The following is a 20,951-nucleotide window of genomic DNA, read 5'->3' as shown; positions in this document are numbered from 1 at the left end:
CGTGAAAATGTTCATTGCCTTGTTCGTTGGAAACATCTGCAGCGAATCTGTCGTAGTTTCCCATGATGAAGGCGGCTTGTGCTGTGTGTTTTCTTGTCCGACGCAAGTCCCGATGCGGTGGCAGAATTCATTCTTGGGAGATGACTTATAATGCACTGATGTTGTGGTCACTGAAAGCGCAGCTGCTCTTATGGAGGCAGCCTATATCAGACGCCATTTTTTACAAAGTCTGCACCCACAAAAGCCTTCTTGTCTTCCTCTAATGTGAGGGAAATGACACGAAACTTTAAATGCAAACTTAAAAGTAAAATGCACCAGACACGTAGACAGTCATATCACATTTAAAGAAAATGTATATACAAAGGGGGGAGTGTTCAAAATTACTGATGATAAGTAACCAAATAGTTTGTGGAATCCAATTATTTATTGTGTTGTGTAGTTTAAAATATGTGTGACGCAAAGAAAAAGAGAGTAGCATCATTTTCATATTTTTTTACGCTGTCGTTTTATTTCTTTATTGTGGTTATTGGATCATCAAAACTTTGTAAAATGCAAAGGCTTAAAAGGTTTTAAAGGGAAAAGGGTTAAATCAAAAGATAAAAAATAAATTAAGGAGAGAGGAATTCAAAAGAAGGTGCATTCCTACGGTAACTTTAAGTTACTGGGTGTGAATCAAACTCCTGCAGGGAGACTGCTGTGTCACTGGGCAACACTGGGGGTTGTTATCACTAGTGTGGAGCCAAAGCTCAAACTCAGCATTTATCTCCTCTTAAAAACATCTCAAAACTGACATTCAGGAGTCAATCCACACCTGAGCCTTACCTTTATAGTCGGTATCTCTCAGCACGCTCACATTTACCTCTTTCTTTCTTTCTTTCTTTCTTTCTTTCTTTCTTTCTTTCTTTCTTTCTTTCTTTCTTTCTTTCTTATTAATTTCGCCGCAGACAGAATATATTTACAAAGAGCGTCTCTTAATCTCTTTGCACTCTGCAACGATCAGCATGATTTCACTGATGCTCACATTTCAAATCAGCCTCAACTCAAACAATGAACAGAAGTTACATCTGTTCAACATAGATTTTGTGGCAGATGGGAGCAATCGATGTCTAAGGAGTAACAGATCATGACAAAACCCCACAAACACTGCAACACTTATTAAAAAGTAGGATAATTTGTATATATTTCATATATGGCATGATTACTCTAAATTATTAGCTCCCCGTGGGCCCATAGATAATAACTATGCTAAAACAAAACACACGTTGTTCAAGTCCTTGCATACTCTTACTAAGCAAATCCAATTCAGCCAATTTTTTTATACCTATAAAGTTTAAAAGGCCCTCTGGCATGAGTCAAAACACTCTTAATCGCCTTTTTAAAATAATTCCTCCTGTCATTCCTAAATGTGGACACTGGAGGACGCCAGAGACGATTGGCTTCATTCAGCTCTGTCCATGGTGCTGAAATTCTAGCGGGTTCGCTATATTTCTAATCAGACTCTATAACAACAACAATAATAACACTAATCATAAAAAAAATCCTCTATTCTGTCTTTTGCGCTTCTGCATTTAACCTTACATTACAAAACTATTGGTTAGTGAAGACCTTCATTGTTTTTGGCTTCTTTATTTCTCTTTCTCGATGTTGATGGTTCTGTGGGGTGTGCAGAAAGATAATGCATCTTAGACTAAATTTCTCATGTTTTTTTCACACTGGGGCATCTTAAATTAAATATAGTGCGTGGTTATGTTCTTTAAAAATATATATATACTTTAAGGATCACTGCACAACCTCTGCCCCGGATATCTCATCTAAAATTTGCGTAAGTTCTTATTTAACATAATTAAAACTGCTCGAAAAAACAGCACTTTAACCACGTTCGCCACATGTAATTTCGTTGCTCTCAGGTTTGATGGGATCCCATTTTTCCTGATTAAATGCGTGTCTCGGTTTTCAGTTTCATTCGAGGTGTCCTTATCTACGTTTTTATATAATTTCCTTTCTGTGGAGACGAGCAACGGCCTTGGTGTGCATTTTCAGAAACATTAATAAATAAATTCCACTCGTTAGTATGCAGTGACTTATTCAGTGTCGGAACAGTTGGAGTTTCCGCCCACGAACGGGGTCTGTGGATCAATAGCTACCACTCTGGGGACTTTCTGGTTAAAGTTGTGTCCGCTAAATATTTCCTGGGCTGTTTGGCTGGTTTCCATTCTCTCGACAGATGCAATGTGACACACTGCACCCACGGACCGTGTGAAAGTATAACCTGTTACCTGGCGCCACACCTGCATTTAACAAAAGATAATTAGCCCGTAGCCGGTGTGTCTGCTTCTCAGCAAGCGCATTTTATCCTGCACTCTACTCACTATTTGGTGTTTGGATTTGTTGTATTGTGCGATTGAAAAAAGCTGAGATCTAAATAATCCCATTAACAAACATTCATGCTGTTTATCCAGCGTGCGGCTGCTGCGCAATCAGTTTGCTTCTGCCTCCTTTTTGACGCATTGGATTTAAAGGCGAAGCAGCGGAGTTAGATTTAGAGTTGGAGTTATATATGGCTGCCTTTTTGTAGCTGTTTGGTAATGTAGGATACCCAAGAAGAAGAAGAAATGACTGTTATTGATTGGCTCTGTGCCTTTCGTTAAATTTGGGATACGGGACGAAGAAAGGCAAATTTGTCCCGAGACACCCGAAGAAGAAACCCGCCGGACGGACAGTCGGGGCCAAACTGGAAGGCGTCCAGCTGGTAGGCTGAGCAGGTAGGATGAATGAAACTGGAGCTATGACTGCGTGTGAAAGGCGACTGGTTAGATATAACAACCAAAATGGCTTGATAAACTGCACGGTTTTTTTTCTCCATGGATGCAGAAAAACATGAGCCAAACTTCACTGATAAACAGAGCTATTCAAAAATGCGAACCTTTTTAGAAACGAGATTGAGAGACAGACAATTTTCGAGACACGTTCATCAATTAGAGGCTTCATTCTTTAACACGGCACACAATTCATTAAGCTGCGCAATGATTTAGGAGTTTAATAGGTCGGGCTGGTAGAGTTAGTTATCCTGTATAGCCCTGTGGGTAATACAGCTGTGTGAGTCATTTGAAATGGACCGTGTCTGTCACATTATATCTTGCATGCCGAATAAACTTGAATAGTGTTCCAGTGTGTGAACAAATCTCCGTTTTCGGTTCGTGTGTGTTCTCCTCCCCCTTCTCCAAGGAAGCCTTAAATTGCTTGATTATTCAATGGGGTTTAGTTCATTCTTCATGGCAGAGACGCAGCCACGTGCTAAACATGACAACCTCATTCTGCTGCCGTGGAGTTGACAGACAAGATGCTGCTATGCTTTGGGCACCACACATTCGTGTTGCCTTACTTCACATTAGCCAGCTGACCAGGATAATGAAAGCTATGCAAAGGCAAATTTACTGGAGGCTAGTTTTATTGGACAAATGTAATAGCTTCTGTAGTTTTTGGAAACTGTTACTAAAGGGCTTGGGACTAGAATTCCTGGACTTCTGTTGTTGTGCTCATCAAATGGTCAGGACTGAGTCATACTCATGAAAACCGTGTTTATTTATTTTTGGCCAGTCAACAGAGAGCCTCACAAAGCAGGACACAGTGAGGGCAGTTGGGATAGCCTATCAAGATATCCACCCCTGCTGGATCATGGGTAACCACAATGGCAAAGACAGCCATGTCCCTACAGGTAACTCAGCATCCAATAGTCCAATTTCAAAACACATTAGAGAAATTATTTATAAAATACTGTGTATAAGTTTCAGGCTTTGTATTTTATTTTTTTGTAACTGTCTTGTTTCTTCTGATCATTATTTCTAAGTCTGACTATTTTTAGACTGTTGGTACGACAGGTCCAGGAAACTGTCAGCTCCACTTCATCTCTTTGTCTCCTCTGTATTTCCAAGTGTGAAAAATAAACTGTCAAAGAGACGGCACGAGAAAGACAGTCGGTTACTTTTACTTTGTGAGACAGCACGGCAGCTGGGGCTCTCGCACTGAAGAGGGCGTCAATCAAAACATTTGTGCTTGTTGTGCTTCCACATTACCAAAGGATGAAAACAGGGTGACTACAGAAAGTGAACGCTTATGGAGACATTTGCATGAAGGAGTTCATTTTCTGTGCCATTCACTCACTATAACAGGTTTTAACACTCCCGTTAAACAAAGATCAGACAAAGAATGTTCCATTATATTCCCCCAGTAACCATTTTAATTTATTTATAGTTATTATTTTAACCAAAGCTCAATGTTTTGTCTAAAGCAGCAGAAAATGTGTTTGGAACTGTTTTAGTAAACTCAAAATAAATACTAATTTAAGGACAACCACTTACAAAAAAAAAATGTAAATGTGTCAGTGAGGATGCTTTGCATTTTATAGACTCACTCTTTTCAAACCAAACTAAATTCTGGTGTCGGGCCCTGTATGATCAAAAACCATATTTCAGCAAACAAAATGATGGATCAGCATGACAGTGAAATAGAAACCACATCCAGTAAGATTCAGTAAAAGTTGGGATCAGAGTTTTAGCTTCTTCAGCCCTTCAGTATCCTTGAATTCAAAGTGCCACATTTGGCTGAGCTAATGTGTGAAATTTGACTTTACAACTTTATAGGTCTAGTCTTTTTGTCTCTTGGCTGTCGGTATGCAGGAATTCAGCTCATGCTAGAGGATGAGAATAGCTTCCCCATGGTAGCTGAGCAGACTACATCATGCTGCTGCCAGGGAAATGATGAGTCTGCAGAATCCTGCAGCACAACACAAGGACAAGGAGGGGAAAGCTTAAAAAGATCAGAGTCAAAGGAGGCGAAGATCCATGTAGCCTGCCAAAATTTCCACACCATAAACAGGATAATATCAACATCACAGAGAAATCCAGTAGCTCTAACATTAGTTATCAGCAACAGATGACACACTAGTGGATATTTCCTGATTTGACACATAACTAAAATGCTAATAATGCATTAGCAAAATCATCATTCTGCTCTCAAGGTGTCTTTTTAGAGATTTTTTTTTTTTTAATGTGTTTATATTTTGTTTTGTTTTTTTGGTTTGTTTTTTTTCTGCAGCTCTTTATAATATAGTCACATTTTGGCTGCAGTGAGGAGCAGCTCTATGATCAGGGTAAAAATTATCTCTCTTCCTGGATCTTGCCACATGGGGGAACAGCCTGCATTTGCCAGCCAAGATATTGGCAGGGGAGGTTTTTTGCTGCATCAGTCTGCCGAGGATAGTAAATAAGGAAGCAGGCAGCGAGGCTTACATCTGCAGTGAGGAAAAGAAGAGGGGTGGCTTTGCAATCGGCACATTTTTCAACAGATTTCAGGACAGTGCCATTTTTCTCCTTTACCTATTTATTTCCCTCCTCTCAGGTTCTCCTTTAGATTTCTTCCAAACGCCTCCTACCACACCCTCACAGGCAGAGCTGACTGTCATGGCCTTATCCTCTGCAGCTTCCTCTGATAAGGCACAAACTCCTCCAGCAGCTGGCAGCACCACCCCCTCCACCACCTCTCCATTCACAGAGTGGACACAGCGGCTGTCGGCTCCCTCAGACTGGGCTGTAATCAGCGTTGACAGCGTCGCTGCCTTAGAGACAAATGTGAGCGATGCAGCAGCGAGAAATGAGGCAGCGGTGGGCAGTCCGGCCACTCCAGTACCGCTGCCTTTGTCCAGAGGTTCGCCTTCAGAGCCTTGTTCGAATGAGAGAGACAGCGGGCTGGAGCCACAGGCTACAGCAGAGAGAGCTGGAGAGGAGATGACCTTGGTTTTACTCAGTCTAATGGAGCACTACAGGGCCTCACTGGGCCTAACACCCAGCACTGATATTACCACAGGAGCAGTAGGTATGCCCTCTGTCATCACCTGTTTTGTTTGTTTGTTTTTTTTAAGTGTGCTGTCACTGACACATCAGAGATGTGTGGTGATGAGAAAGGAAGCAGAAAGTCTTTGTAGTTAAAGATTACATATATATTGTTAAAGAAGTACGTGCTCATAATAAACGTGGAAAAAGTTTCAAATAATGAAATCTGCATGCGAAGGATCAAAAAAGCTCAGGCTTCACACTCCTCCCAACACTTGTTTTCAGGCAGTTTTTTTTTCTCCACTTCTATATCTGTATGATATTAAAGAGATGCAATATCCTCAATATGGTCTTCTCCAGCACAATGGTATGTAAGCACAAAGGCCCCACCTACCTACTGTTAAAACCTTGTGTTTATAAAAAGCAGCAAATCAGAAAAAGCTGACTTAAAAAGAAAAACCTAGTCCCAGGATAAAATATGGAACTGAAACTCAAACGTGGAATATGGCCCAAAAAAAAAAAATGGTATGACTCCAGGAGCTATCCATCATAGTTATAAGTGGTTTAAATATCATCATCACCTACTAAGTGTCATGTGGAAAATTGATTATTAACAGCAGCATAATATGCAGTAACTTAAAGGGACAGTTTTGTGATATGGTTGTTTTGTTTTCTAACTCGTGTGTCAGAGCTGCTTCGGCATTTGATAGCAGAAAGAGAAGAGCTGGTTGAAGAGGTGGAGACCCTGAAGGAGACACTCAGGGTGAGTTGTTGGTCTACAGGTTGCAGACAGTGAGCTTGCTAATTATTTAGCATTCAGAGCTGTGTTTTCATGCAGCATTTAGTACTGCATTTGTCTAATTCTGTGCACTTATTTCTGTTTTAAATGTCATGTGACATCATTGCAACATTCATATTCCAACAGCTCTGGTCAGACTTAAATTCAGTCACACGGTACTGACTAGTAGACAGATATTTATGTAGTAATGACAAATGGAGAGCAAGCCTTAACGTGGAATTACAGTGTTTCTTTGTTCCTCAGACAGAGAGGTTGGAGTGGCAGCAGTTCCAGTGTGACCTACAGGTCGCTGTGTCTGTTGCCGACCGGCTCCGGGTTGAGTCAGAGCAGGCTCTGGGTTCACTCCAGGAGAGCCACAGGACTGTAAAGGAGCAGCTGGCACAGGCCCTCAGCAAACAGCAGGATACGGACCGAGAGCTAGAGAGGCTCAAAGCTGAACACAAAGACGCCTGCTGCAAACTGGCTGAACTGGAGAAGCAGCAGCAGCAGGATCGAGCCGAGCTCGATGCCCTCAGAGGTCAAACGTATAAAGATGCAGATAAACCAGACTCTGAGGAGCAGCAGGAGGAAATGCTTGAAGTTACAGAGGAAGCTGAAGCAGGGACAGAAGCTCATGAAACAAATCAAGAGGTGGATGCTACAGAAAAAGGCTGTGATCCTGAGGAGACGAGGGAATCAGAAAATGTGCAGCTGAAAGGGAAAGGGGTGGCAGAGGCATACATTCGCAGTTTGACTGCCCTGGAGAAGAAGAAAGGTGACGGACGTGGACAGAAAGATCCCAGAAAGATTGTGATGCTCTCTGAGAGATCCTGGTGAGTCTGCATAAAAGCTCAAACTGTGGTCTCCTTGTTGCGACAAAATCTAATCCAACACAAAATTGTTGTCTTCTTAGGAGTCTCTCTCGTCTCCCGCTTCCAACAGACTCTTTAAATCCAAATGGGGCTTCAAAAAACTCGAGTACAACATTGCCACTGTGCAAGGTATAACACGTTTACACTATTGTGATATACTGGGAGACACTGAGATGATCGATGTCATCCCATGTCGAATGAAATGTCAAATATGCCATTACTTAACTGTTTCAGAAAGAAGAGCCGACAAAAGGGAGGCGGATGGACCGAATTTTACAGAGGCAGGACAGCTGGTCGAGCTTTTACACAGGTGTGCTTCAGTCTCCCGAATCACCGTTAACCAAACCATAGCATCTTGTTTTATTACAACTGTGTCTGCATTTGTGTGATGCAGGAAAACAGGATGACGAACAAAGCTCAGATTCCTTCAAGTGAGTGGCTGATAAACCTCATATATTGTTGGTAAAGATGATGCTGATGTCTTTGTGTGGAAAGAGAGGTTGGCAAGCATTTGTGGAAAAATAACCAAAAACACACTGATACAATTGGCATTTTTCAAGTCTTTGAGCCAAAAACATTTAAAACTGACCCATATGACTTTTATATTTGTATGACTTTAGAATCGATTTGTGTGTTTGTCCGATTACACTTTTTTTCACTCGTGTTCTCAGGTTAAATGACTGAAACAGTTTGCAGTGAATGAGCAATTCGCAGTTAAAATGTTTCTCCATCTTCAGACCTCGGGATGGTTTCAGTGCTCTGCTGAGGCGCCATGGTGGCTCCAGGAGAAACTCCCTGCTGCGCTGGTGCCAAACTCGCACTCAAGGTTATAAGGTCAGAGAAGAGAACTTGAGCATTGCTGAGCTATATGAAGTCATGTGACTCTTTGTAACAAGTTAAATTCAGACAAATTGCAAATAATGTTTTGTGGCAGAATATTGAGATCACCAACTTCAGCAGCAGCTGGGAAGATGGTTTGGCGTTCTGTGCTGTTTATCACACCTATTTACCAACTCTCATCCCCTATGACAGCCTGAACCCAGCTGATAAGGTAAAACTCAAAACGCAATGATCTCACGAGAGAAAAGAAAGCACTCTTTAATTTCCATCTGCTGTCCCCGGACAGTTAAGCACAATATTAAATGACCTATAAAATACAAATACATACCAAAGACACCAGATTAAATTTGAATAGTAAACTCAAATGTGCAATGCTTAACACAATACAGCACAAAGTCTGTAAAGTTTCAGGGATATTAATCTGTCCAGTTAGGAAACATAAACCACTGTGAATCCATTTCACCTCCTTCTGTGCAAATTAAGTCACAAGGTGGACTGGAAAGGCAACAAAAAGACCGATCCCACAAATGGGAATGATTGTGGTGGCCAACATTGCTCTCGCTTGACCAATTATTCTCTAGTTACCTTTTTTTTTTTTTTTTTTTTTTTCTTCTCTTTTCTCTAATGTCCTTGCCACTACTGGTAGCATAAGACAGTACCTATTGTTCCTATTCAGGTTGCACAGTTAGTCCAGCTACTCCAGGATGGCACAACCATATGTGCCGCCACGAGAAGGTTTCCTGTGTCTTTCAGAATAGTCTCACAAATGTGAAGGAAACAGTGGAGAAGAGAGCTGGACAAGGTTGTCCGCACAGTCACAGACCCACAGAGAAGACCTCCAGTCAATGACTGGCAGCATTACCTTATCTTCACACTCCTTCACATGTGCTCAGTGTGAACCTACTCTCATCTCTGAAGAGAACTGGGTGCAAATGGCGAGCCTCAATAGGTCTTTGTTGTGCTGGACACGAGTCCCACTAAAGGACGCCGGGCGTTCAAATCACCCCCATGGTCTCGGTCTCTGTAAGTTTGGTGAGAAACGTATACAAAGGGTTGCTGGAAGTCTGTCTCCTTCTGTTCCTTCTCACACAAAGGAGTAGATACAAGTCCATCTGATGGTTTGGTGCCCTTTATGACCCTCCTACAGCTCTCTGTGTGACAGACACGCGGTTATACATGTGGAACCTGAATAGTCCATATGTGCTATCTTAATCCTACTTGTCATCTAAAATGCAAAAATAAGGGCTATGAAGTATATTTGCATTTACACATTCATGTCTGTAAATGTTCATACAAAACGTGTCTTTATTTTTACAGAAGGCAAACCTGAAGCTTGCTTTTAAGACAGGAGAGAGTGTCGGGATCTCTGCCACACTAGTGAGACATTTTTGTTCTTCTTGTTCAACTCAGATTTGTGTGTTTTACACAAATAGCTCAACTTTAACATTATTATTCTTTATCTGCTTTTTAAAACTTCCTGTTTATCCTATGTGGCAGACAGTGGAGGAGATGCTGAAGGCAGAAGGACCAGACTGGCAGAGGGTCTTGGGATATGTCGAAAGTATTTTCCGCCACTTTGAGATGTGAAGTCTTCCGCCTTCGTTTTTTATTTCTATAATTATGAATCAGGAGCTGAACCACGGAGACACAAGACGGAGCTCAGCTCTCTAAACTAAAACACGCTGGCAATACTGGACTCCATGACTTAAGTTTAGGTACCAGAACAATCTTTTTCACAGAAACAAGTGGAAGAAACTAAATAGCATTTCACTATCTGAGCCATTTAAAAAAAAAAAAAAAAAAAATCTTAAACATGCACAGAAGTTATTCTGGATCTGAATACCTGGCTCGATGAATGTGCACAAGACACAAATCTAAATATGCCAGAAAGACTGCACACTGAACTACTTCCACATAAACTGGGTGCCATCTGCACTGGTTTTGCACAGTTTGCCTTGGTGAAGGGGAAAAAAAGCACTTTTGGAAATGTAGTGTAGGTTCCAGAATCTGGGTCACTTTATTTATCTCGACTAATATTTTTATCCTGAACTTCTTCTGCCACAATATGTATTTATGCATCAAAGCCTAAGAGCTGTATAAGGTAGATATGTATTCAGATTTTATATGCTGGAATAGTGATCTTTTAACCCCAAATCCTATATGTAAAAGAAAAATTGCCTTTAATGAAATGTATATATGTAAATACATGTAATCGATTCAGGTTTGTTTTTTTTAAGTTTTTTTTAAGTTTTTTTTTTTTTAAAGTATGGTAAACACTGGTATATAGATTAACTGCAATAATAAAGCATTTAAATGGAAATGAGGTTTTTTGGGGGGTTTTTTTGCACATTTTCTGCATTAACAATGCACACAGGTTCAGAGAAAACATTTTTAATTTAAACAAAAAAGACATTTGACAGCATATAAAAATGGTACAAAACATGGCATCAAAGGAAATGATTAAGGTTAAGAAAGTGGTCATGGTGTAACATGTGACAAATAAATACAGAACAGTAAAGAAAAGCAATAATTAAGCAAGGGTACTTGAGATTAAACTGGAAAAGTTGTGTTGTCTTTCTTGGAATATTTAGTGTTTTTAAACAATAACCGCTCCACATAAAGACAGAACTGTTGACGGCATGCTGGATCTGCTCATAACTGCACTGTATTCCAAAGTTTAAATGGAAGTATCCTTGCGAACAATGGATGGAAGTAATATTTCCTATGAAGCTGGAATGGCGCCTCCTATAGGTGGTGTTGAAAGTGGCGGTAGGAGAAGAGATTTCAGTTTAGCAGACATGGCTGCGATTTCTGGGTCCTGGGTTTCATACATCTTGACCAGTCGGGCAAATTTAAGGACACCTGAAAGGGAAGCAGATGATCAGCATGACAAATTATATCATCTCCCCAGAATGACATGCAGCCTGTAACCAGTACAGACTGGAAGTTTCCATCGAAAGGGATCTATTACAGTTTGTTACTGACTTTTTTGGATTCTCCTAGAACAGATTTCTATTTCAACTCGTCTTCCTTTAAAGCAACTCCCTTTTGATTGGCTGCACCTTGCAGACAGGAAATTTAAACCACAAGTAGGCGGGGCATCTGTGCTGTGTGCCTGAATTGACCTCATTAAACCCGAGCCTTGGGCTCCCAGGGATTACTTATACATACACTGATTTTATTATTTAAAACTTTGGACATGTTTAATTTTAAAAAATTCCCTGTGTGTGATTAAAAATTGAGGCCCATTTAAAATATGTCATTTAGTATCTATAAAAAACAGTGATGTGCATATGTTTGTGACACTGTAGTGAGGATGATATTAGTTTTGATAATAATGAACTCAGTAGGTGGAATATAAGTGTTTTAAAGACACTGTCTGGCTTTGTTGTTGCATCTTAAAGCTCCTCTGTGGATTCAGGCGGTCTCATCTGCTGCCGTCTTTGTACCTAATCCCATAACAATTTCATTATTTTTCCATCGAGCCTCTGAGCTATGCAATCTGTTGCAAGCCTCCTAGTTATAACTGTCTTTATGTCTCGGGTAGTTGATCAGACATCTCTCCAATGTGTGACTGGTATACATCTAAAGTGACTACAACCCTGCAAAGTTTGGTTTCTGTAACAGCATTGTGTGGGAGATTTAAGGTGATGTCTTTAGAGATAGAAAACGGTAAGAAACGTTTAGATGAGAAACAAATATGATTTATAAATGCAGCATTTATTTGTTCTTCTTTGAGTAGTTTAATGTCCAATTCATACATTTAAGACCCAAATTAAATTATATGAGTACTCTGCGTCATATCAGCCAACACTAATTAGCACCGGTGGGATCATTTGTTCTAGTCTGAACGGTGTCTTAAAATTATTTGAACTTTAGAGTAGTTTCTATTGTTTTAAGCCTTCAGAGAATAATGTCTTACACTTGGTACTTTAACTCAGAGAAAGGAACCTGCTGTCCTGAAAAAAATTCCACAGATAATCTTACTACTATGGTTGGCTCTTTGGACAGAGTTCATCCCTAATCATCTCAAAACCGGGGGGATTACAATAATTTTTTTTTTCTACAAAAACTAAATGGGAGGCCAGCAGTGGGCGAGCTGCTTATTTTCACAGTACACTGTTTGCACTTTTTCTCTAACCTAGCAAAGAGCAGGCTGCCACCTATAACAACACCACTGACCTCCAGGAGTACGCAGAGACTGTTACTGCCTACATCCTACAAGTGTATTGAGGATGTAACAGTCACGAAAACCATAACTGTCCGGGCAAATCAAAAACCATGGATGACAGGAGAGGTCTACAGGCTGCTGAAAGCTAGGAATGTTGCCTTCAGAGATGGAGACGAGGCGAGCCTGAGAACAGCTAGGGCCAACCTTTCCCGTGGCATCAGAGAGGCTAAGAGACAGTACTCCAGGAAAATATCTCATCACTTCAAAGACAGCAGAGACTCACGGAGCCTGTGGCGGGGCATTCAGACCATCACAGATTACAAGCCCCCACCACAGACCTGTGATAGCACTATCCCCCTGCTGAACGAGCTGAATACTTTCTTTGCTCGCTTTGAAGTCCAAAACAGCACCACTGCACAGAAGACCCCACCCCCTCCTGGTGACCAGGTGATGACTCTGTCCCCGGACAGCGTGAGGAGATCCCTCAGCAGGATCAATGCACGTAAAGCTCCGGGTCCTGACAACATTCCTGGTCGTGTACTGAGAGACTGTGCAGTGGAACTCACTGATGTCTTCACAGACATCTTCAACATATCACTCATCCAGGCTGTCGTCCCCACATGTTTTAAAGCCACCACAATCATTCCGGTTCCAAAAAAGTCATCTCCCTCCTGCTTTAATGACTATCGTCCTGTTGCACTTACTCACATCCTGATGAAGTGCTTCGAACGACTAGTCATGCAACACATCAAGACTGTCCTGCCCCCCTCCCTGGATCCCTTCCAGTTTGCGTATCGGCCCAACCGCTCAACCGATGATGCCATCTCCACTGCACTCCACTCAGCACTCACACACCTGGACAAAAAAGACTCATATGTTCGAATGCTGTTCATAGATTTCAGTTCAGCATTCAACACTATAATCCCCCAACAGCTCACTCAAAAACTGGTCCAGCTGGGGCTCAACACCTCACTGTGCAACTGGCTGTTGGATTTCCTCACGGGAAGACCTCAAGCAGTACGGGTCGGCAGTAATACATCCAGCACCATCATTTTAAACACGGGGGCCCCGCAGGGATGTGTGCTGAGCCCCCTCCTCTTCACTCTGCTGACCCATGACTGCACTCCATCATATAGCTCCAACCTCTTCATCAAGTTTGCGGACGACACAACGGTGGTGGGTCTCATTAGCAACAGGGATGAGACCGACTACAGAAGTGAGGTGAGACGCCTGGCCACGTGGTGTGTTGACAACAATCTCTCTCTGAATGTGGAGAAGACGAAGGAGATTGTTGTGGACTTCAGGAGAATGCACACCCAACATGCTCCTCTGACCATTGACGGAGCGTCTGTGGAGAGAGTGAGCAGCACCAAGTTCTTGGGTGTGCACATCACAGAGGATCTCTCCTGGACATACAACACCACAGCACTGGCCAAGAAATCACAGCAGCGTCTCTTCTTTCTCCGCAAACTAAGAAGAACAGGAGCACCAGCCCCCATCATGTACACTTTCTACAGAGGCACCATCGAGAGCATCCTGTCGAGCTGCATCACTGTGTGGTTTGGAGCCTGCAATGCGTCCTGTCATAGAACCCTCCAACGCATAGTGAGGGCTGCAGAGAGGATCATTGGTGTCTCTCTCCCCTCCCTCCAGGACATTTACAGCACCCGTCTCACTAAAAAAGCCCTTTGCATAGCGGCTGATCCCACGCACCCAATGCAAAGCTTCTTCAAGCTGCTGCCGTCAGGGAGGAGACTGCGGAGTCTCCAGGCCAGGACCAGCAGACTGAAGGACAGCTTCATCCATCAGGCTGTCAGGAAGCTTAACTCCCTTCCGATTCTGCCCCCTCTCCCCTCTTCTCCTCCATGGTCTCACTGAACTCTGTCTCACACACACACACACACACACACACACTCTCTGACTCACTCACTGGCCTGCACCAGTTACCAGTCACTTTGTGGAGCATTGGACTGCCATTACCTCATAAGACTTTGTTGTTACACTATCTCTTACCGTATATTACTAAATCTCCATTTGCACTATTTGCCTATTTGCACTACTCTGCCTGGTTTACACTCAATGTCATTTACCCTTACTTGAATATTGTATATCGTATATTGCATAGCTTTCTTGTTATACGTAAAATTGTATTGTATTTATTTAAATTTTTACTTTTTAATTATTTTATTTGCATTTTTTAATCACTCTCTTATATTTAAATGTTCATTTGCTATTTCATCTAGGGTTTGAGAGTAACGAAATTTCTATTCTCTGTATGTCCTGTACATGTGGCAGAATTGACAAATAAAGTTGACTTGACTTGACTTGAAGAGCAAAACCAAGCACATTTTTAGTTTTAAGATACAAAAAAGCTCACCTTCCCCCTCATTGTTGAATCCGTAGGCTTTGATAACCTCTTGTTGAATTTGGGTGGCCACAGGGAGCACAAGCTGCAGCATCTTGCCCATGTCGTTGCAGGCGCTCTCTCTGGCCTCCTCCATCCGTGCGGCATTCTCCGGTACTGAGAATGCCTGGATCACCTCGCTCAAAACCACTGTGAAAAAAAAGCTTTTTTAGTAGCTGCTCCACAAAGTAAAAAAAACCCAACCTTTTCCTGACATTGCTGCACATTTTAGAAGAAATTATCAACTTAATTAATCTCAGCTCTGCTTTTCGCAGGTGATGTGGTTCTGTTGGCTCGCACTGGAACAGTTTGCAGCCGAGTGTGAAGCGGTGGGAATGAGATTCAGCACCCTAAATTTTGAGGCCATGGTCCTCAGCTGGAAAAGGGTAGAGTGCCCACTCCAGGTCAGGGATGAGTGGAGGAGTTTAAGTATCTCTGGGTCTTGTTCACGCGTGAAGGGAGAAGGGAGCGGGAGATCGACAGACGGATTGGTGCAGTGATGCAGACGCTGTAGCAGTCCATTGTGGTGAAGAGAGCTGAGTGTAAAAGTGATGCTCCTAATTTACTGGTCGATCTACGTCCCTACCCTCATCTATGGTCACGAGCTTTGGGTAGTGACCTAAAGAACAAGATTGCAGATACAAGTGGCAGAAATGGGTTTCCTCCAAAGGGTGGCTAGCCTCTCCCTTAGTGATAGGGTGAGGAGCTCGGCCATCTGGGAGGGGCTCACAGTAGAGACGGTGGGGCGATTGTGGCTCAAGAGTTGGGAGGTCGCCTTGTAATCGGAAGGTTGCCGGTTCGAGCCCCGGTTTGGACAGTCTCGGTCGTTGTGTCCTTGGGCAAGACACTTCACCCGTTGCCTACTGGTGGTGGTCAGAGGGCCCGGTGGCGCCAGTGTCCGGCAGCCTCGCCTCTGTCAGTGCGCCCCAGGGTGGCTGTGGCTACAATGTAGCTTGCCATCACCAGTGTGTGAATGTGTGCGTGAATGGGTGGATGACTGGATATGTAAAGCGCTTTGGGGTCCTTAGGGACTAGTAAGGCGCTATATAAATGCAGGCCATTTACGCTGCTCCTCCACATTGAAAGAGCCAGTTGAGGTGGTTCGGGCATCTGACAAGGATGCCTCCTGAGCTCCTCGTGGGTGTTCTGAGCATGTCTCACCGGGAGGAGGTCCCGGGGCAGACCCAGGGTGCGCTGGAGAGATTATATGTCTCAGCTGGCCTGGTTTGGTGTTCCTCTGGATAAGCTGGAGGTGGTGGCCGGGGATAGCTAGGTCTGGGCTTCTCTGCTTGGGCTGCTGCCCCGCAGGTCCCGGATAAGCAGAAGAAGAAGGATGGATGGCAGTACAGTAACTAATCTGGAGCCTGAAAATCACCATCACTAATTCTTCTTCTTACTTTTCATGAACAAAGAAAGTGCACCCCATCCAACTCCAGGGCCCTATACTACAAAAAAAGTTCACAACACCCAGGCTATTTTACCGTTATCTAGATTCTCTTATGCTAACACTGGCGATCAGGATAAAAGGTCACACAAAGCTGGTTATCAGCTCAATAAGTTAACCCAGGGTTTCTCTTGTGCGTTAACACAAGAAGGGTGGTATTGGCTGCATCTAACCAATCTAAAAGAGGCATTTCACGGATCATATGACTCTTCTTCCACACAAAATGATCCCTATGAGTGTCACCTAGTCCAGAAACTATCAATGCGTGATTAAAAGTCTAGGATGAAAGCTTTAGATTTCGGACACAAAACAGTAAAATAAATATTTTCATTTCAGTTGATTATTTTAACACTGAGTGCGCTCTCAGTCCTGCTGTTTATTTCTAAGGTGATGGCTGTGCATTAGAGCTCTGAAACTTTAAACTGGATCCATTTGAATATTAAAGATTACTGTCCCACAGCTTAATACTATTATTAATAATATTATTCTGAATAAAGGAGATGTTTACATTGCCATAGTTTATTGCAGATAAAAGTTAAAACCATATTACTGATTGAACAGGCATTCTTTGTGTGTCCTGTGTTCTAGTAGCTGTAATACCACCAGAGTAAAAGATTAGAATTAAGCATAACAGCATTTTATACATTTTCTAAATCACCAAGTTAATCATGCACATTGCCGTTATAATATGATTCACAGGTTGTGCTTCATTCAGTGGTTTTACTAAGGTACACATTAATAAGCTGCACACACAAGCATAGACCAGCATACAATCTATGTTGCAATTAAAACGTGCTGTGAATAAAAGGATCAGTGAATCACGCCGCTTCCAGTTGATTTTAAACTTAAACTCAGAACATAACCCGCTCTTAAAAATGTAAGTTTTTGTTCTCTCAGCTGCAGACTCAGTGCTGTTTAAGGGCTTGAAAGTAAATATTAAATATAAAAACAGAATTCAAACACAGGATTACTACAAATTTGATATGAGGTCATTAAGGACAGTGTAGCCGTCCTGTTTTAGGTTTATATATTACTACTTATTTTATATTACTATTTATTACTCATAAAACAAAAAGCTGTTGTAAAATTGTTTGCTGCCAACACAGAAAACAAGGAATAAGTTGTGTCTAAAAATCTGCATTTATTACTGATGCTCATCAGGGAAACACAGAAACTTTACATCCTACAACTCTCCCCACAGAGTTCTCCCGGGTCTTCCAGGTTAAGTCTACAGCATAAATTACCGTGATGACTTACCTCGGTAAAAAGTGAACCACCTATGTAGTACAGAAAACCTAGGGTTAACCCTGAAGCTACCTGGATAATCCAAAATCCTGCTGACAAGTACAGGTCTCGGTCTTACAAATGCAACGTACGAGTACTTGCCCAGTATTTATTCAGCAACAATATGGACCACCTGGGGAAGAGTAAACAAGTAGAAACGGGAGCTTTTATATATATAAACCAGCTGTTCCTCTCACCTCTGGTCTGCTCAACTGTCAGAGTGGGCTGCTGTGCTGGAGCTGTGGCCATGTCTGCAGAGAAAACAGAAAGCCACGAAAAAAACAAAGCTACTGTAGACGCTCTGATGTAGACAAAATTAAAAACATTTACATTTTGTAATAATAAAAGTAGGAAAATTAAAGGAAGATCGAGGTAGCTTCAAGAATATGAAGCATCTTTGTTTTATTGAAATATATTTTAATGTATAACATAATGATAACTGTTAGCTTGATAAACCAATAAAAAAAATATAGAAACCGCAATAATAGCACAACGACACGTATATATAAAGGAGACGTGGTGGTTATGTGGTGATTAGCATCTGTCTCCGATCGTTCATTCAGTAGCTTCAGTAGCTTAAATTTTGACGGTTATCAACAGCAACAGCAGCTAAAAATCCATTTATTTATTTACCAAACTAAATGAACATAAAACAGTATAACATTTGGGGAACTCACCTCTACTGAAAACAATCACTAAGCTAGCAACAGAACTGTGAAACTGTCGTAAAACGGGGACTGTTGGAGGCTTCTTGCGACACACCATCCTGCTTTCAGGTAGACGTCGACGTAAAATGTAAACATACCTGTTACTAAGCTAGTAGCAAGTCATCAAACTTAGACTGAAAGTTCGTGTGTGCGAGAGAGATTTACTGTGCTTCGAAGGGCTTATAACTTTAACGTAAGCTTATAGAAGTTGTGAATGAGTTGCTGTCGGTTCTTAATTATCCATGGAGCAAAAGCTGGCAGAGTTCAGAGCCAGACGACAGGCTGAAAAAGCTGCTCAGAAGAGTGAGACTACTGGTTCACAATCCAGAGGGGAGACAGCAGCAGACACCGCTGCTCAGTGTGATAAAACACCCACAGCTGACAGTCTGCAGCCTGAAGACAGGGCACGAAACAACCAGACTGCGACCGACGGCTCTCAAAGCAGCGTAAGAGATAATTTCAATCGGGAAGCTCATGAACTTCCCGATTTAGCTTGTTATTTTAAAGATCGGACTGTGCGTGATAAATAGAGTGCTTCGTCTGCTTTGCACTAATAGTATTGTTTTACAATTGGCAATAATTTAAAAAAGCACACTCACGAACAATGACAAAGTAAACCATCAAATATAACAGTAAACAAACGCACAGACCACATCATTAGTTACACCTGCTAAAAGTGATTTCCATCGTTTCTATTTTTTCATATCTAATATATTTGCCCACACTGGTAAATAGGCTGTAGTCAACAGGATTTACGAAGGGTTTACATATAAAATAAAGAGTTAAATAAAGAAAATGAATTGAAGGTATTTCCATGACGTTATTTCACCTACCCTGTTTTCTACATTGGCCATTTAAAATATCTTCTAATGTTATTGGGGTGTTTTGTTTTGCTTTGTTTTTTACTCAAAATGACTTGATATAATTCACAAAAAGATATGTTTTAGATACTTTTGACAGATTATAGGCCAACAGTATTTACAACAGTGTAAAATAAGCAGTCCTTTTTTTGTCAAGTACCAGAATACACCTTCTGGTATTTCGTTTGAAATCAGGTTGGACCTCCTTTAGCCACCAGAACTGCCTATATTATTTGTGGGATAGATTTAACAAGTTGCTGGAAACAAACAAAATCGCAGAGGTGCTCTATTGGATTGAGGTCTCATAACTGTGGAGGCCATTCGAGGACAGTGAACTCATTGTCTTGTTAACAAACCAGTTTGAGATGATTTGTGGTTGTGACATGTTACCCTGCTGGATAGAGCCATTAGAAGATAGGTAAACTGTGGTCATAAAGGTATGCACTTCTGGGTACCTTGGTTGTAACGATTGGTTGAGTTACTGTTGCCAAAAAAGTGTTGGCTTTTGATGGGATTATCTACAAGAGAACTGCTACCCACTGGATATTTTTTCTTTTTTGAACCATTCTCTCTAAAGATTAGAAATAAATGCCTTTGTGGGAAAAATAATAAAGTAGCTGTATTGATTGCGATGTATTGATTTGGAGATCCAAGCTATTTTTTGTAAGCTCATATTTTTTCTCAGCAGCCAAGGAATACTCACTGTACTGTATATGTTCATTTAATCCCCACTAAGTCATGTACAATTTGTTTCTAAGAAAACTGACATCCTATTGTTTATTTATTTTATCCAGTTTGGTGTATTTGTAGCATCACATGTTTTTATTCTTCTCTTCTTCTTTTTCTGTTGTGTATTCACTATAGGATCGTGGAGACTGGCTGCTGGATAGCGCTCTGGGAAAGTGGCTGGCTTCCCGACAGTTTGTCATTTCTAACATCACTTTACTAAAAGTGCTGCTATGGCTGGTTCTGCTGGGTCTGTTTGCCGAACTGGAGTTTGGTCTCCCCTTTTTTGTCATCTCTCTCTTCTACTGGCTCTATGAAGGACTCCGGAGCCCAGCGCCGCGCAAGCCTGGTGAACTGAGTGCTTATTCAGTGTTCAATCCAGACTGTCAACCTCTGCTGGGTGCTCTAACCGCAGAGCAGCTAGAGGGAGAGATGGGCTACAGACCTCTGGCAAACAGATGACTTGCCTGTGATATGCACATTGACATCAAATATTTAAATTTTCATCTGAAAAATGTTAACTTTTCTCCCATTTTTTTAGTTGCTGCTTCTGTATGCCACATTAAAATGTAACTGGTCAGCCAAAAGTTTTATTTCTGTTTCTACTGTAAACTATTTTGATAGTGTACATCAGTCATATATAATGGCTAAATCATGATGGTGGGTTGGCATGTCTGTAATACAAGTTTTTTTTTTCATTTAAACATGGATGTACTCCTAATTCTCTGATCAATGTGAGTTTATTTGAAAATACAGAAGCCATATTGAGGATTAAAGAAAAAAAAAAACGGCCTCTACTGAGTCAAATGAACTGATTTTAATTTAACTCAGTAAATGGCTATTTTATTTTATTTTAGGTTTACATCTTAATTTCTTAACTTTACATCTTTGTGTTTTTTCTTTAGCTACTAGAGTAGCTCAAAATAATCTGTTGTATTCTAGGCCTTTAAGCGACCTTACTGCTGATTGGTTGCTCCTGTCAAACAGATGATTGAAAAAGCATGTGGGCACTCACTAGAGATGACCAAGTATGTGGT

The 20,951-nt window shown here is 41.5% G+C and overlaps 3 protein-coding genes across 4 annotated transcripts; 2 read left to right on the top strand and 1 right to left on the bottom strand.

Moving 5' to 3' along the window:
• The first annotated feature begins 2,165 nt into the window (after positions 1-2,165).
• LOC113037248 (uncharacterized) lies at positions 2,166-10,638 on the top strand. 2 transcript variants are annotated; one of them, XM_026194125.2, is made up of 12 exons: positions 2,166-2,762; positions 3,598-3,715; positions 5,398-5,871; positions 6,518-6,591; positions 6,871-7,439; positions 7,520-7,607; positions 7,713-7,788; positions 7,873-7,909; positions 8,216-8,312; positions 8,413-8,529; positions 9,636-9,695; positions 9,816-10,638. In XM_026194125.2, exons 2-12 carry the CDS (start codon positions 3,676-3,678, stop codon positions 9,903-9,905), a joined length of 1,722 nt encoding a protein of 573 aa, XP_026049910.1. In that variant the 5' UTR covers positions 2,166-2,762; positions 3,598-3,675; the 3' UTR covers positions 9,906-10,638. The 2 variants fall into 2 exon arrangements, with proteins under 2 accessions (XP_026049910.1, XP_026049911.1); XM_026194126.2 differs by lacking the exon at positions 3,598-3,715.
• A 55-nt stretch (positions 10,639-10,693) lies between these two features.
• grcc10 (gene rich cluster, C10 gene) lies at positions 10,694-18,620 on the bottom strand. The gene is made up of 4 exons (XM_026194131.2): positions 18,299-18,620; positions 17,819-17,872; positions 14,867-15,043; positions 10,694-11,180 (listed from the first exon to the last, which is right to left on the bottom strand). Exons 1-4 carry the CDS (start codon positions 18,384-18,386, stop codon positions 11,041-11,043), a joined length of 459 nt encoding a protein of 152 aa, XP_026049916.1. The 5' UTR covers positions 18,387-18,620; the 3' UTR covers positions 10,694-11,040.
• On the top strand, positions 18,571-20,635 carry saysd1 (SAYSVFN motif domain containing 1). Its single transcript, XM_026194130.2, has 2 exons — positions 18,571-18,774; positions 20,053-20,635. The coding sequence occupies exons 1-2, from the start codon at positions 18,571-18,573 to the stop codon at positions 20,374-20,376; spliced, it is 528 nt and encodes a 175-aa protein (XP_026049915.1). The 3' UTR covers positions 20,377-20,635.
• Positions 20,636-20,951: the final 316 nt, after the last annotated feature.

The sequence above is a fragment of the Astatotilapia calliptera genome, chromosome 15, assembly GCF_964374335.1.
Source record: "Astatotilapia calliptera chromosome 15, fAstCal68.1, whole genome shotgun sequence".
NCBI lineage: Eukaryota > Metazoa > Chordata > Actinopteri > Cichliformes > Cichlidae > Astatotilapia > Astatotilapia calliptera.
This window is presented reverse-complemented; position numbering and strand designations above follow the sequence as displayed.